This window comes from Primulina tabacum, chromosome 1, assembly GCF_025594145.1.
Source record: "Primulina tabacum isolate GXHZ01 chromosome 1, ASM2559414v2, whole genome shotgun sequence".
In the NCBI taxonomy this organism is placed as follows: Eukaryota; Viridiplantae; Streptophyta; class Magnoliopsida; order Lamiales; family Gesneriaceae; genus Primulina; species Primulina tabacum.
Window position 1 is genome coordinate 1,936,742 of NC_134550.1, and position 15,007 is coordinate 1,951,748.

The following is a 15,007-nucleotide window of genomic DNA, read 5'->3' on the forward strand; positions in this document are numbered from 1 at the left end:
AATTGGCATTAACCCAGCTACCAACAGGGTTGATGTTTCAGGAAAATATCCCAGGGTATGGATGAAACCAAATTCATATCCAAAGGAGGTCAAGGCATGGTATGAATTCGGGGCTCTTGCCTCAGTTTATACCACATCACCCAACTTTCCAGAAATCTCAGGATTACCTAAATGGATCCAGGAAGCTGTTCATGAAACCTGGGCGAATAACGATTATTTGTCCAGATGAGATGTTTTGGAGTTATACTTTTTCAGTGCAGCACCCGAACCAGCAGGGAAAGGTTCACACGAAGCCTTTCATTTCATCAAGTTAAGGAGGACCGGATACAAATATTCAGAAATTTATCAAGGACCCTCCGACAGAAGAAACACCCCTGGTTGCTTCAATTACTGAAGACGATATTTCAACCAGAAGAGCCTGGGGTCTATGGGTCTGTCTCACTGAGATGGACAAAGTCAAGTTTTCGTTCAAATTTTATAATCATTAAGTGAACGGATCATTCCTGTTAAACACCATGACAGGAAAAACAACAAGTTTTGCAAAAGATTTATTCGAGAAAAAGAGAAATCTTTTGTGGAACAGCAAGCTGCCGGCAAGTAAAGAAACTCGTCGGAAATTCTGTAACATGGCACATGTAGGAAGATGGTCTGAAAACATCTGTCCAGAATGCCAAAACCAGAAGGAACCTGAATTCGGTAAAGGATTCAAACCGAGATCTGATCGGAAACACTTTACCGACACAAGCACAAGTGGGGATGGACCACATTCACGTTTTCCTCGAGGACACCGAAAGCCAAAGATTCCTCGACAAAGTTGAAAGTGGGCATGTGATTATCCCACCAAGAAAAGAAAGACCACCATGTGAAAAATCATGTGAGTGGAATTCAAGGACCACCAATAATTGGTGGAAAAAGAACAAAGACCACCAATAATAGGTGGAAATGACAAAAGACATTGGATTCCTTATCTTTAAAGATAATGGAAATTTAATAAAAAGACAGGAAACTGGACCCAATTAAATCTATAAATTAGACCAAACGGGAACCAGTGATCACACAAAACTTAAACCAAACTGGAAACAAAATGTATTTTTCATACCTCAGAGTTTCCAGAAAAATGATTAAGGAAACAAGAAAAGAGCTGAAAAATTTCAAAGAATTTCAGAAAAGGCTCGAAGAAACAGAAGAGAGATGCAAACTGATTTGATCCAGGTGCATATAAACTATTTATGCCGACAGATAAAAATTCAAGAAATGACTGTTTCTAGATTAATGATCTAGAAAAAGACAAAACAAGAAAAATGGAGGGACCATCTTAAAATGACCACTCAACCACTACATGGTCCATATGCAAGCTGTAAAGGCTTATCAAGATTTGGAATCTGTGTTTCAAATCCGAAGAAGCCTTCTATAAATAAAGCAGGAAGGAAGAAGTGAAGATCATCGAACATTTTCCTCATTTCTTTCAAGAAAAAATTGTAATATTTTCTAGTTTATGAGTTTTTCAAGTACGGCTACTATTAGGGATGTAAACGATCCAAACCAAACCAAACAGTATCAGGCTTGAGCTTGGTTTGTTTAAAATTGTTTGAGGCTCAAGCTCGAACTCGATTCGAGCTTCTATTATCAGGCTCGAGCTCGGTTTGTATTGAAATTACTGAGCTCGAGAAAAGCTCGAGCTCAGCTTGTTAAAAGCTCATTTAGCATGTTAATCAAGCCAGGCTCGAGCTTGATTCATTAATAGCTCGTTTAGCATGTTTAACAAGCCTGGCTTGAGCTTGTCTCGTTTTCGAGCTCGATAAGCATAGAATTGAGCTCGAGTTTGAGTTTGAATCGAGCTTGTTAAAAATTAAATATATCTATAAACTAATTTTAAATCAGACATAAAAATGTAATTCATTCATAAATAACCAAAACGACACAAATAAGAGCTAAAAAAAACATAAATCAATATATTATTGAACATTCCAAAATCATGTTTGCGAGCCACCTAAACGAGCCGAGCTCGAATACGAGCTCGCGAGTCTATTATCGAACATGTTTGCGAGCTCACGAGCCGAATATCCTTAGGTTTGAGCTTGGTTTGATTAAATTTTCGAGCTCAAAATCGAGCTTGGGCTTGGTTTGATATGATTAACAAACAAACTCAAACGAGTTTTTTATCGAGGCGAGATTCGAATAGCTCGCAAACGGTATGGTTCATTTACATCCCTAGCTACTATTAATAGCTAAACAAGTTCCTCCTCCTCTACAGGAGGTTTCAATGTATTAATAAATGTTTGTGTTTAATTAAATAGATATTTGCTCTTAGCCCCTCTCATGTATTATTGTCAAAAAATTTATCGTATATTGTACATCTTAAGGTAGGAAACGAATTAAGGTTGTGCCAAGTGCTGCTGGAGGAATCTGCGTCAGTAACCATCGGTTGCGATCGCGTGGTTGGACTGTGAGGAACAGTTCGTAAAATACGGTGGATATAACTCGGTGGTACTCCGGTCAAAAAGGTATAAGATTTAATTTATTTTACAGAAGCATGATGGACCATTATTTATAGAAAAATCAATTATTTAAAAATAAGGTTTGAAGGGTAAATTGGGAAATGGGGTACTAAAACCTAATTTGAAAAGAAAAGGGTACTGAATCACAAGTCACCCAACTTTTAAAAGTTTGGTTATTGCCTCAGTTGACCGCAACATTTGACTTTTTGTATTTACCTGTTACCACTCACTGAGCTGTCCATAACAGCTTGTCCATTGTCCACGTTATTAATGTGCTTCTATAAATTATTATTTTAGAAAAAAAAATTAACAAACATTAAAATATATGATATTCCTATTTTTTTTTAAAGAAAGAAAAAAACGAGGTTCGGACATTATTTTTTATGGATTATTTTCATTCAACTCTCAATCCCTTGAATTAAATATTTCATGATTATTACATTGTTTTATTCTTTAATTATATGATTTTGTTATATGCATCGTTATGCGCAAATGATTACACGTTAGTTGATTGCACATTTTTACTGTATCAACGATTCATCTCAAGTTATATATAGGATTAGAGCAAACATTTTCTTATATTCTATTTTTTTCTGTGGTTGTTAAGATAAATATGAATTGTTCAACCAACAATCAACTCACATGAGTAGGTCTCTTGTGAGACGATCTTCCGAATCTTTATCTATGAGACGGGTCAACCCTACTGATATTCACAATAAAAAATAATAATTTTAGCATAAAAAATAATACTTTTTTCATAGATGACCCAAATAAGATATCTGTCTCACAAAATACGACTTGCGAGATCGTCTCACACAAGTTTTTGTCCAACTCACACGCCAAGCAACATATAATAAACTTTGACACTGTATAAACTTTTGTATCTATCAGTTTTTAATCAATCATGTTATATATATATTTATTTATTTTCTTATTTTAATCATATATGTTCAATATTTTGTAGCTTCCATCTGACAATACACATTTATCAAGTCAAGCACCACGAGTATGGTTTGACAAGATTCATTTCCAATGTTTGTAAACATAACTTCTCATCGAATATAGGCTGATATAATCAAAAATTTATGAAATAAATGCCAGTATGCTAATGCCGCAAAGATATATCAAAGTAATACATATTGTCTTGAAGTCGATTTAATTTAAAATTTTAGTTAAATATTTTTCTTTTATGTTTTCGCAACTGATATTATTTATGTTCTGGTTTATAATATCAAAAAATCGTGTTTCTGTAACTGAGAGTGTGACGTCAGTTAAAATGATGTTATATGTACAAGTGATTATATAATTCAAAATTTTCTAGTGGAATCTTTTTATTCATGAAAGAAAAGGAGACGTGAAATGATTTTACCCGAGAACTTTGATCTAGAAACAAATCTACCATTCTTAAGTTATCAGTTTCACACATTTGATCACACACTCACTAATTTAATCTAAGGTGTTCGAGATATAGGTTCTGAATGAGAATCGCTTCATCGATTGCTAACCTAATAGAGAATCGCATTTTAACTGTTGCACTCATCCTATCTAACACACTTATTAGCTTGTAGTATAAAGTTGATTACACTATATTACAAAATTATTTAATAAAATAGCACAATTTTTTTACAACACAAAATTAATAAGAGTACGTCTCTTGTGAGACAATCTCACGAATTTTTATATGTGATACGAGTCAACCCTACCGATATTCACAATAAAAAGTAATACTCTTAGCATAAAAAGTAATATTTTTCATAGATGACCCAAATAAGATATCTGTCTCACAAAATACGACCCGTGAGACCGTCTCACACAAGTTTTTGCCAACTAAAAAATTTCCCATCAAAACCATTGTTGCTTATAGTTTCATTAATGATTCATTTGAATTAATAGCTCTCCATCAAATGAAAATTAACTAGATTTATTAGGTATAGGATATAAGGAACTACAATTATAATATTTTAACTGATCGTTTAATAATGTTGAAATTTCTAAATGGTCCCAACTACGACAATAGATAATAAAAGCAAACACTGCAAGCTGTTTGTCTGTAGAGACTCGCAATATGTACACATATTTGTAAGATATTTTGTTGTTGATATTTTAATAATCTCTAAAATAATAAAACATAACCCCCACATATTCTTATTTTTGTTATAAATCATCATTATATAAATATTAATTAATTAAAATTTTACTCAGTAGACTTATTTACTTACATTTTTATTAATTAAATTATTCTCTTAGATTTTTTTTCAGTTAAATTCTTTTTTCTTTTTGTTTGAATGTGCGCGCTGATATATCCAACGGCCCCATCAAAATATCGTAATTCAATTTTTTTATACATAAATAAATATATCTTGATTACACGTATATAAATTGTTGCTTTCGATGTGCACGGGTAAATTAAATTCATGGTCTAATAATATAATATTCTGCCAACTATGTTAGTCAGATAAATCGCATTAAAAAAATATAATAAGATATATTCACGATAATTATATTACTCTTAATTATCAGTTCACGATAATTATATTACTCTTAATATTTTAAATCATAAAAAAATAGGTAAAAACTTGTTAACGGTCTCACTGGTCGTATTTTGTGAGTATCGGTAGGGTTAACCCGTCTCACAGGTAAAGATTCATGATATCGTATCAGAAAACCTACTCTAAAAAAAATATGTTTTGATTGTTGGCGAGAGGGATTAATTTTGAAGTCCAAACTATGAAATCCATATTTCCAATCTTACTCGATCGAGTCTTAAACAAAACCTGAAATCCCTTTCCATTTCAGATGATGCTGCCGATTAAAGAACTCGCAATACCATTCAAATCCAGCACAAGCCATTTTTTATTATTATTATTTTTTACAGTTACAAGCGTGCATGAATCACCGGTAATAGTCGTTCTCATCATAAATTTTCATGTGCAACTGCTTCTGCGCGTAAATCACCAGATTCTCGATCTCCTTCGCACCATCGATCTGGCCGTTGCGATTGGAATCGACGGCTGTCACTCCCCGACGCGCCTTCCACCAGCCGAACCACATGTGCAGGCTGCGGAGGGCTTCCTTCAGCTCCTCGCGGCTGATACGGCCGTCTCCGTCGAAATCAAAGCGTCGGAGCCACGCCTTGAATTCCTCCGCCGACATCTCACGGTTCGTATTCAACACTTCGATGAAGCACATCAACGCCATCTATTTTCGTTTTTTGTTCTGTATGGTCTATAAAATTTGGCGAGTGATGACTGAAAAAAATTGGAGAAATTTGTGAGGGATTTGTAGAGGTGGTAGAAGAATCTGGTAGCAACTTTCGGGGAAATGCAGCTTCACGTGTGCTTTTGATCGGCATCTTTTGCTTTTGAATTTTCTAATTTGGTGTGCGTCGTTCATAAGATTCTGAAAACTGGTGATCATGAATTAATCCATTATTTTAATTCGTATGATGTTACTCTTCATATTTTTTTTATGTACTCGAATATATAAACTCAATTGCCCTCGTCATACATATCAATAATCATATATATCGACTCATAAGTTACGTGATTATACATTATTTTTGTCTCAGAAGGCTGAGTTTTAAGTTAAAAAGTTCATTAATAAAAAATCGAATGTACATATTATTTCAATTTTTTAGTCTCGACATATTTATATCTAATCTTTTGGTTTTTTTTTTGCTTTTGAAAAATAATCTCACCAATAATTATATAAAAAATTAAACTTTATATGTATTTATAAAAAATATATAACTCGCTTGATTATATGTAGTAGATCAATTAAATAATTTTATTTTATTTCTAACAAAACAAAATTATGTTTGATTTATATTTACGATTAGATTATACTTATCAATCAATAGAACTAGTCTATTTAAATTTGTCATGCATTAATCATTTTACCAACTCTTGTGTTTGGGGAATTTTTTTCGAGTCAGTTTTCGACCGGTATCCCTTGACATATAGAACTAACTCTTTGGATTGGTTTGAATGTTAGCTGAATATCCAGAATGCATCTATGTGTATTTATAATTATTATTTATCCATCTTTTATTGCTCAAAAACGGATTTTTGACTTGTATAATTATGTTCAACACATACATGAATATTTATCACTTTATTGATTCGAGTAGTAAAAAAATTGATTTTAGTAGGATCTCGTGTTTAAATCTTGTTGATAAACGGATAGTACCTGGTAGAGCTTTAGTTTATTTGACTCGGTTTAATTTGGGTTTAGTTTCAGTTCAGTAAGAATTCACAAATGATATATTATTTTGGAAAGAAAATAATACGTGCTTGTTTTTAATTTGTGGAGAATGAAGATTTATCTTGGCAGTATTAAAAATGGAATAAACCTCCGGTGGGGAATTTTCAATTGGATGTAGACGCGGGAATCAATATTATCAAGGGTTGTTTCTCAATAGGTGGTATCATTCGAGATGCCGGGGACAGACTGTAGCGGCTATGGCTCGTCCATTTGCAATCCTGGCTCGGTTTTCACGGGTGAATTAATTATCATTCTAGCTGGAATGAATCTTTGTAAACAACTTAGTATCCGTAATGTGCGAGTGTATTCAGATTCATTGGAAGCAATCCGAGCAGTGAATGCTACCATTGAGTTCTTTTTCCCTGAGGTTTTGGTAATTATTCAAATAAAAAAGCTTCTTTCGGACCACGATTTTGTGGGAATTCAAATATGTGGAGATGAGCTAACCGGGCAGCTAACAAATTGGCAAAAGTCGCTGCTTCGATTGCTTATAGTGTAATTTGGATGAATTCTGATTTTCCTTCTTGGCTACAAAGAAGTTGTGTTTAACGATTCTCGAGAGAAATGTATTGCTCAAGAAGTTGTACTCAACTATTCTCGAGAGTAATATATTGCTTTTTTCTTTCAAAAAAAGAAGTATATTATATGACAGAACATGTGTCAATCTGAAGCTAATCATTAATTCAAATATATGTTAGTCCATACTTGAACTCATACAAAAGAATTTTCATTACAATTGTGGTCATTAGATATACGTGGAGGGTAACTCAACCCCTACCAAGAAACATTACCATGTATGTCGTGGCAATCAAACTTGCCAGAATGGTGCTCTTAAAGCTGTGCCAGGATGGAGCTTTAACTTTGCTAGGTTGGTTCGTTCCCAGTTCATTTCCCACGTGTGCCGTTGCAGCTGAACTCAATGCCTTTTTTTTACTGATGACTTAGCCTGCAGACACCTATGGATTCAAATTTTGTCGATGAGAACTGAGAAGGTGATACACAAGAAAAATGGCTAAAACAAACAAGTCTGCCCATGCTTATGACGTTGTATTGTGTGGGAACATTTAGAAAGGCGACAATCAAGTTCTTGTCCTCTGCTCGTTTGCCACCCTTTTGGATGTTATGATTGCACATCGAGTATTCCAGCATTAACATCAATAAGACTGAAGCCAAGTGGTTTATGGAATCGATTCTGTTCCATGGTCAACCTCACATTGTCAGCATCCAGCCATTTTCCTGCTGCTGCGTAGATATTGTGTAGAATCACGTATGCTCCAGGATCTTTCAAGTTCGTTTCTAGCAGTAGCCTACCAAATTCCTCTCCGAGTTCATAATTTCCATGACTCAAGCAAGCACCTAACAAGGACTTAAGAACACTTTCCGAAGGCTTACAAAGCAAATTTTGGACAATATCCCGAGCCTCGTTCAAATAGCCCTTTCTACCAAGGAGGTCTAATATGCACGCATAATGCTCCATACATGGCAATACACCATCTTGTATCATACAGTTAAATACCATCCTTCCTTGTTGGACTAAACCAGAATGGCTGCAAGCTGATAAAATCCCCATGTAGGTCACTTTATCCAGCTTCAAACCTAGAAGCCTCATCTGTGAGTAAAGAGACAAAGCAGATTCACCATCCCCATTTAAACCATACACATTAATCATTGTACTCCAAGATTTTGTGTCCTTTTGTGGCAAGAGATCAAAGAGTGTTTTTGCAGAACGGATGCTTCCACATTTCCCGAATAGATCAATCAACGCATTACTAATAGCAACATCTTTATCAAATCCCTTTTGTACCACAAAAGCCAATATAGAGTTTGAAATATGTAAGTTCTGCAGGTGGCGACAAGCTGAAATGAGGTTCAGAATAGTTATATTATCAGGCTCAATGTTGTTCCGAAGTAAATCACGAAAGAAGGCAACTGCCCCTCTGGCATTCTTTGAAAGTAAGTATGCAGATAGAACAGTATTCCACGAGGAAATGCTCCCTTTCTCTCCCTCGTGAAACAGCGCCAAGCATGAAGCGAAATTTCCAAATTTACCGTACATGATTATGAGAGAAGTGAGAAGATTAGTTTCTAGAGGGATTTGAAGTCTTAAAATGTAAGCATGGATTGATTTACCTTCAAGATTTGTACAACAAGCAGGTAACACGTTCAGCAAGGTTACGTAATTTGGTCTGTGACCTTTCTTTATCATAAGAATAAACGATTCCAAAGTCTCCTTCGGTGAGTTATGATATCTATAGCCAGTCAAAATAGCATTCCAAGAAACCACGCTTTTATTAGGCATGTCATTGAAGAGTAACCTTCCTGCTCCAAGCTGTCCACAGTTTATATACATGGTGACAAGAGAATTAGCTAAGGAAATATCATCAGCAAATCCAGTCCTGATAGCATAGTTATGAATGGCCGACCCCAAGATTAGATTTTGAAACTCATTGCAATATGAAAGAATGCTTATTAAAGAAACCAAATCAAACTCAACACCTTGTAGCCTCATATGATGCAATAGGAGCAGTGATCTCTCTGCTTCTCCATTATCCACACACCCAGAAATCATAGTGTTCCATGAAACAACACTTTTGAGAGCCATTCTATCGAATATATTAAAAGAAACTGCCAACTCACGGCAGTCAATGTAAAATCCCATCAGTGAATTGCACACATTAAGATTCGAATCAATCCCCGTTCTAACGCTAAAAGCATGTGCGGATTTTCCCAGCAAAATAGCCTCCAATTCAGAGCATACAGTGAGGATAGTAATAATCGAGATTGCGTCTGGCTTACAACCATCCATCTGCATGTCATGAAATGCAGTCAAACTATGCTTCCAAAGGCCGTTGCTGGCATATGCTGAAACCATGGAATTCCACGACAAGAGGTTCCTTTGGTTGACATTACAAAAAAGTAACTCAGCTGAATAAATATTTCCTAATTTTGCATAAACTGACAGAAGGGCCGTGACAACAGAGAGTTGTTTAGTGAACCCAAATTTCATTACATAAGCATGAAGCGACTCGACATAACAAAGGCACCCAAGATTCTCACTAGAAGGAATAAGAGACACAAAAGTCACTACATCAGGCTTAATATCATCGAGTAACATTCTCTGAAACAAAGCAATAGCATCCTCTGGTTTATTATTCCGTGTATAAGCAGATATTATAGCATTCCAAATAACAACATTCTTGAATGTCGAAGTATCAAAAATATTTCTAGCAGCCAACATGTCCCGACAATTAGCATAAGTAGAAATCAGCGCAGGCACTAAAGACTCCCTCATTGCATATCCAAGTTTATAAGCAAGTCCATGAAGAGATTTTCCAAAATCAAAAGCTACTAATTTCGAGCATACCCGAAACAAACTAGCAAATGTGCTAGTGTTAGGCCTCATTGCCATGTATCTCATTTCATGAAAAACCCGAAAAACCTCATCGTCAAACGAATTAAAAGAAAATCCAGAAATCAAAGCGTTCCAAGTAACCACATCTGGTTGAGAAATTTCATCGACCAACTTACGTGCGTTATCCATTTCACCACCTTTGGAGTAAAAATCAACCAGGCTCGTTTGCACAACAAGATTTTCCCCAAAACCATCCTTTGTAACGAGACAATGCATCGATTCACCACGCCCAGTGTCACTCAACGCAGAGCATGCCTTGATCACAAAAGGATACGTGTAGTTGTCCGAAAGACTTCCCGAAATTCGACACATTTCGTAAACACTCAACACATTCCCGAACAGACCATTGTCACATAAACTCCCAAGAAAAAGATTCTGCATCGAAAGACTCGGCTTTTCGATTGTTTTGAAAGCTGAGAGAGCTAAATCCGGAAATCCCAGATGACAACACTTGATAATAAATTGTTTGATTAAAGATTGGTGCTCAATCAATCCATTTACAATTAATAAAGCGTTCAAGGCCCTAAAATCTTGGCGCTTCTGGCAGCATGGAAACAATGAAAGGACAATGGTGGAAAAATTTGAACTGTTGTAGAGAAATTGGTTTCTCAGAGAGGAACCAGTTAAGTTCGCCATGAAAGCTTAAACTCCATCTTCATCATTTAGTGAGATGCCTTTTTTTTAGGAATGGCTTAGATTATATTTTTGCTAATTATTATTAACAAAATATAAAAGATTTAATTTTTAGAAAATACTATTATTAATAAGAAATTATTTAAGAATGATATATATTTCGTTTTGACTTTTTGCATTAAAATAGACAAAATTACCTTTACTGTTCTTTTTAAGTTTCACCATAAATATATACATTTTAAAGCATATTTTTTAAACAACTATTTATTTTTAATTTTGGCAAAATGTTATATTAATTACAAATTATCTTATTTATTTGATAAATTAAAATAAAAAATCTAATATTTTGATGGGATGATAGGAAGATAATTAAAATAAAGTGTACAACTTTAATGTTTTAATTACATCGTAATATTGACTAATCATTTACTCTTGTACATTATTCTACATAATCAATTCAATTTCACTATTAGATAGACAACTCTTGAATTATTATGTGATAATTAAAAATAAAACTTTGATCTATTTTAAAATAAAATATTTTTCAAATCTCTAATTTCACTTTTTTGTTTGTATAGGCTAAAAAAGTTCGATCAGACATGTTATATACCTAACTAAAAAAGTAAAAACTTGCGTGAAACGGTCTCACGGATCGTATTTTATGAGACATATATCTTATTTGGATATCCATAAAAAATATTACTTTTTTATGCAAGAGTATTACTTTTTATTGTGAATATCGGTAAGGTTTAATCGTCTCAAAGATAAATATTTGTGAGATCATCTCATAAGAGACCTACTCAACTAAAAATAACAATATAAAAAAAAATAAACCCAAATCGAAAAAACAAAGAAAACAAAATATTAAGCAACAGAGATGGAAGATTCATTTGTTTTCATCTCCCATTTTGCTCATGTAAATTTTACTTTATTACCCAACCCAGTGTCACAACCTAGAACTATTTACCAAATGCCACGTGGCACTAATCGAGTGGTCAGTTATAGACCTTCCCGCTGTTTTCAGGTGACTCTGAAATCCTAAAGCAAGGAACCCTACTTTTCATTTCTTTCATTTCGGGCCCTGAAAAATTAATATTGTCATCACGACCTCTCTTCTTTTTCAAAACTACCCCAAACAGTTTCATACTATTCTCATGTTCGTCATAATCGTCACTATCTAAACCTTGACCACCCACCACACCACCGTCAACCCCGCATCCGAGCTTCATAATGCGTTGGATTTGCTCCGGAGAGACATTCAGCCGCCGATTCAAGTAAGCAATCAATTCATCGCACTGTTTCTTGGTCTGCGTCAGCTCCGAACTCAGCGTCTGATTATCTTTTTTCAGCTTGTCATTCTCATCCGATAAATCAGCCGCGAGCTGAGCCGAAGCCTGTATCCCCAGTGAGCTGGGATTCTTGGGGTTAGGAGATGAAGTGGAGGTTGATCCTAAATCTTCGCCGGAGATCGCCGGGGAATTTTGGTTATCGGCGGCTGTGGCCTTCCCGCCGGCCGGGTTTTGTGAAGAAGCTATTTTACGGCGGTGGATTCCGGTCAAGAGATCTCTTTCTCCTCGCTTGAAGTTGTCGTTGGCGAATTCCCATTTGTCTGGAATAGTTTTTCGAAAACCCTGCAAGAGATAATTCCGATCAGGCACTATATGATGGCACAAAATCAAAGAAAATAATCCATGGATTACCAATTTTTGGGCAAATAAATTGCGACATATTTTTTCATAAAAATCAATAAGCTGGATCAATTTTTTTAATGTTATAACTAGAATCTTGAAAATCTCTCTGTTAATAAATCTTTATATTGCAAGAAGCATACATAAAGTTCAAAACATTAAAAATTTATAAGCACAATACTATTTAGCTCATAAACTTGCACGTCAGAACTCCAATTATTTTAGAGAAAAAAGCAAGGGGAAAAAATAGACCATTCTTTATTTGATAGTTGACAACTTGATATCAAACCAACTCAACTTTAATAGCTTGTTTTACCAAATTTGACAGACTGACCAAAATTACAGTTTTTCGATAAGTTTTCATATAATCAAGACGGAGATCAGCAAGAAAAGGAGCAAAAGTCAGAGGCTAATTCAGCAAACATTTGATGATCAAGAAACTTACGTAGGTATTCAGCTGGCGAACGAAGCTGGAGAAATTGTTGTGCTTGAAGTAATTGGGCAGCAAATCCTTAGCAAACTCCGCTGTTTTCCAGACAACAAACGTCGTCCCGCTCTCGTTCCACGATATCACGTCGTTGGTCTCCGGATCATCCACCAAATCGTAAGTCTTAGTCAAGAATGGCGCCGGAACCGACCTCAGCGCCATCGATCACTCAAAAGACCAAAATCTCTCAATAGACAAAAGAAAGAATCGATCAGCAACTAAAGAGCAAGAGGGCGGCGAGGAATTCCCAGCCCCAGCAATAGAATCCAAACCCAGAACGAACGAGATCGTGTTTCGAGATTTTAGCAGTTCCCATCGGATAATTTTTCTTGTTTTGGCAATGGTCTGATGACCCGACAGAGGGGAAGATCAACCATAACTTCTTGGGAGAAATCTGGGGCCTGGGAATTCCTGGTTGCGGGGAATTTAAATAATGGAAGACAGAGGAAAAAATGGGCACCGGCAATGGGACAGTCTACCTATCTAAGAATTAATTCATATATATGGAAACAAAACCCATTTTTGGTACCCCTTTTCAAATGTTTCAAACAAACAACCAATTAATTCGTAAATGCTATTTTCGTATTTTTCTGAACTTTCTTTGGAAAAATAAAATTTCCTTTCTGAAAAAAGAAATATTAAAACCTTTTGTTAAATAATTTTTATTAAAGAATTTAGATATTATCATTCAAGGTACGTAATGAAACTGACCCAAGAAAACTTCGTTTCGCTGATCTCAATTTTATTCTAGAAAAAAACAAAGATAATAAATATTATATTATAAGAATACCGTCTGATATGGTAATCTTGTTCTCGAAGAACCTTATCTTAGTAGTGATGGTGTAATTAATGAATGGGGAAGACCTAAATAAAAAGGTGGGCTTGTAAAGTACGACGTGACATATAAGTTGTTGAATTTTGATTTTTGCACCCAACGATTTCGATTTCCTTTCCATTTCATGTGTGGGAATTGCCGCCATTCCCTCGGTCAAAAAAGATACACATGTTTTTAACAAGTTGGTCGGCATCACCAATAAGACTATATATGTATAAAAAAACTCTTGTGAATTTTGTGAAACTCATTTTTTACTCCAATCGACACATAAATATTACTACTTTCATGCCAAAATACATCATATTTCGTTTTAAATATGAATCAGACCGGACCTTTTAAAATAATAATGTGAATCTAAATCCAATTTTTACAGCTCCACTGTCTAAATTGGTATGAAAACATTAAACGTATACAAGAAAGTGACACCCTGAGACAAGCAGCCGGTTTCTGGCGCTGCTAGATATATACTCCCGAGCAACTTACAACCCTTCCGATCTCCGATCGCGAGCTATTCATACCATTTGCTAAATGATTTAAATATTCGACACGAACTAGGATTTCGAGGTCAAAACAAGACACTCAAGAGACATTTGGGGTTGGTTGTTTGAGGGTAGTGTTAACGGCCCGATGCATTTGAGGTCATTAGGGGTGCATGCATGTCTGAACATTTAGGTCTTAGATGTATCGCAGGCCTCGGATCTAGAATAGAGGCACTGTCCTAATGCCAGTTAATCGAAGTAATTCTCTACATGATTTTCGACATCACCAACATCATACAAGAAGCCGAATCAGCATTGCATATGCATTAACCTAATTCTTGAACGCATTGTGTAAAGTTTTGACCATTACAAGGAAAAAGATTAAATAAAGTTTGTACACAATTTCATTGAAATTTGATTATGGATATTCACCTTTTTGAACTGATTGATTATGGATATATTGATCCACCTATGTTGACTTTTTACACCAGCTACACATATGAATTTATCCCAATATAATATCTTCATAGATTTGAAACGCTTGGATGAAAAAAATTGAGTAAATTTCAAATTTATTGTTGACTAAATTAAGATGTTATAACCTTAATAGTTTGTACATATATGATTATTTGGATTTCTGATATTTTTAAAATTCACTCTTATATCAAATTTAGTACTCGATTTTGAATTCATCCCAACTTAATATCTTGAT

At 34.9% G+C, this 15,007-nt stretch overlaps 2 protein-coding genes across 2 annotated transcripts; both read right to left on the minus strand.

Annotated features, from left to right (window-relative positions):
- Window positions 1-7,422: 7,422 nt before the first annotated feature.
- Window positions 7,423-10,861, minus strand: LOC142554203 (pentatricopeptide repeat-containing protein At5g39350-like). Its single transcript, XM_075664920.1, has one exon. The coding sequence runs from the start codon at window positions 10,807-10,809 to the stop codon at window positions 7,882-7,884; it is 2,928 nt and encodes a 975-aa protein (XP_075521035.1). The 5' UTR covers window positions 10,810-10,861; the 3' UTR covers window positions 7,423-7,881.
- Window positions 10,862-11,509: 648 nt separating this feature from the next.
- Window positions 11,510-13,465, minus strand: LOC142554280 (heat shock factor protein HSF24-like). Its single transcript, XM_075664987.1, has 2 exons — window positions 12,940-13,465; window positions 11,510-12,437 (listed from the first exon to the last, which is right to left on the minus strand). Exons 1-2 carry the CDS (start codon window positions 13,141-13,143, stop codon window positions 11,802-11,804), a joined length of 840 nt encoding a protein of 279 aa, XP_075521102.1. The 5' UTR covers window positions 13,144-13,465; the 3' UTR covers window positions 11,510-11,801.
- Window positions 13,466-15,007: the final 1,542 nt, after the last annotated feature.

Coding starts and splice junctions, on each gene's coding strand:
- LOC142554203 (XM_075664920.1), bottom strand. CDS start 10,809: ATGGCGAACTTAACTGGTTCCTCTCTGAGAAACCAATTTCTCTACAAC.
- LOC142554280 (XM_075664987.1), bottom strand. CDS start 13,143: ATGGCGCTGAGGTCGGTTCCGGCGCCATTCTTGACTAAGACTTACGAT. Junction 12,438..12,939: donor TTCGCCAGCTGAATACCTAC/GTAAGTTTCTTG, acceptor TATCTCTTGCAG/GGTTTTCGAAAAACTATTCC.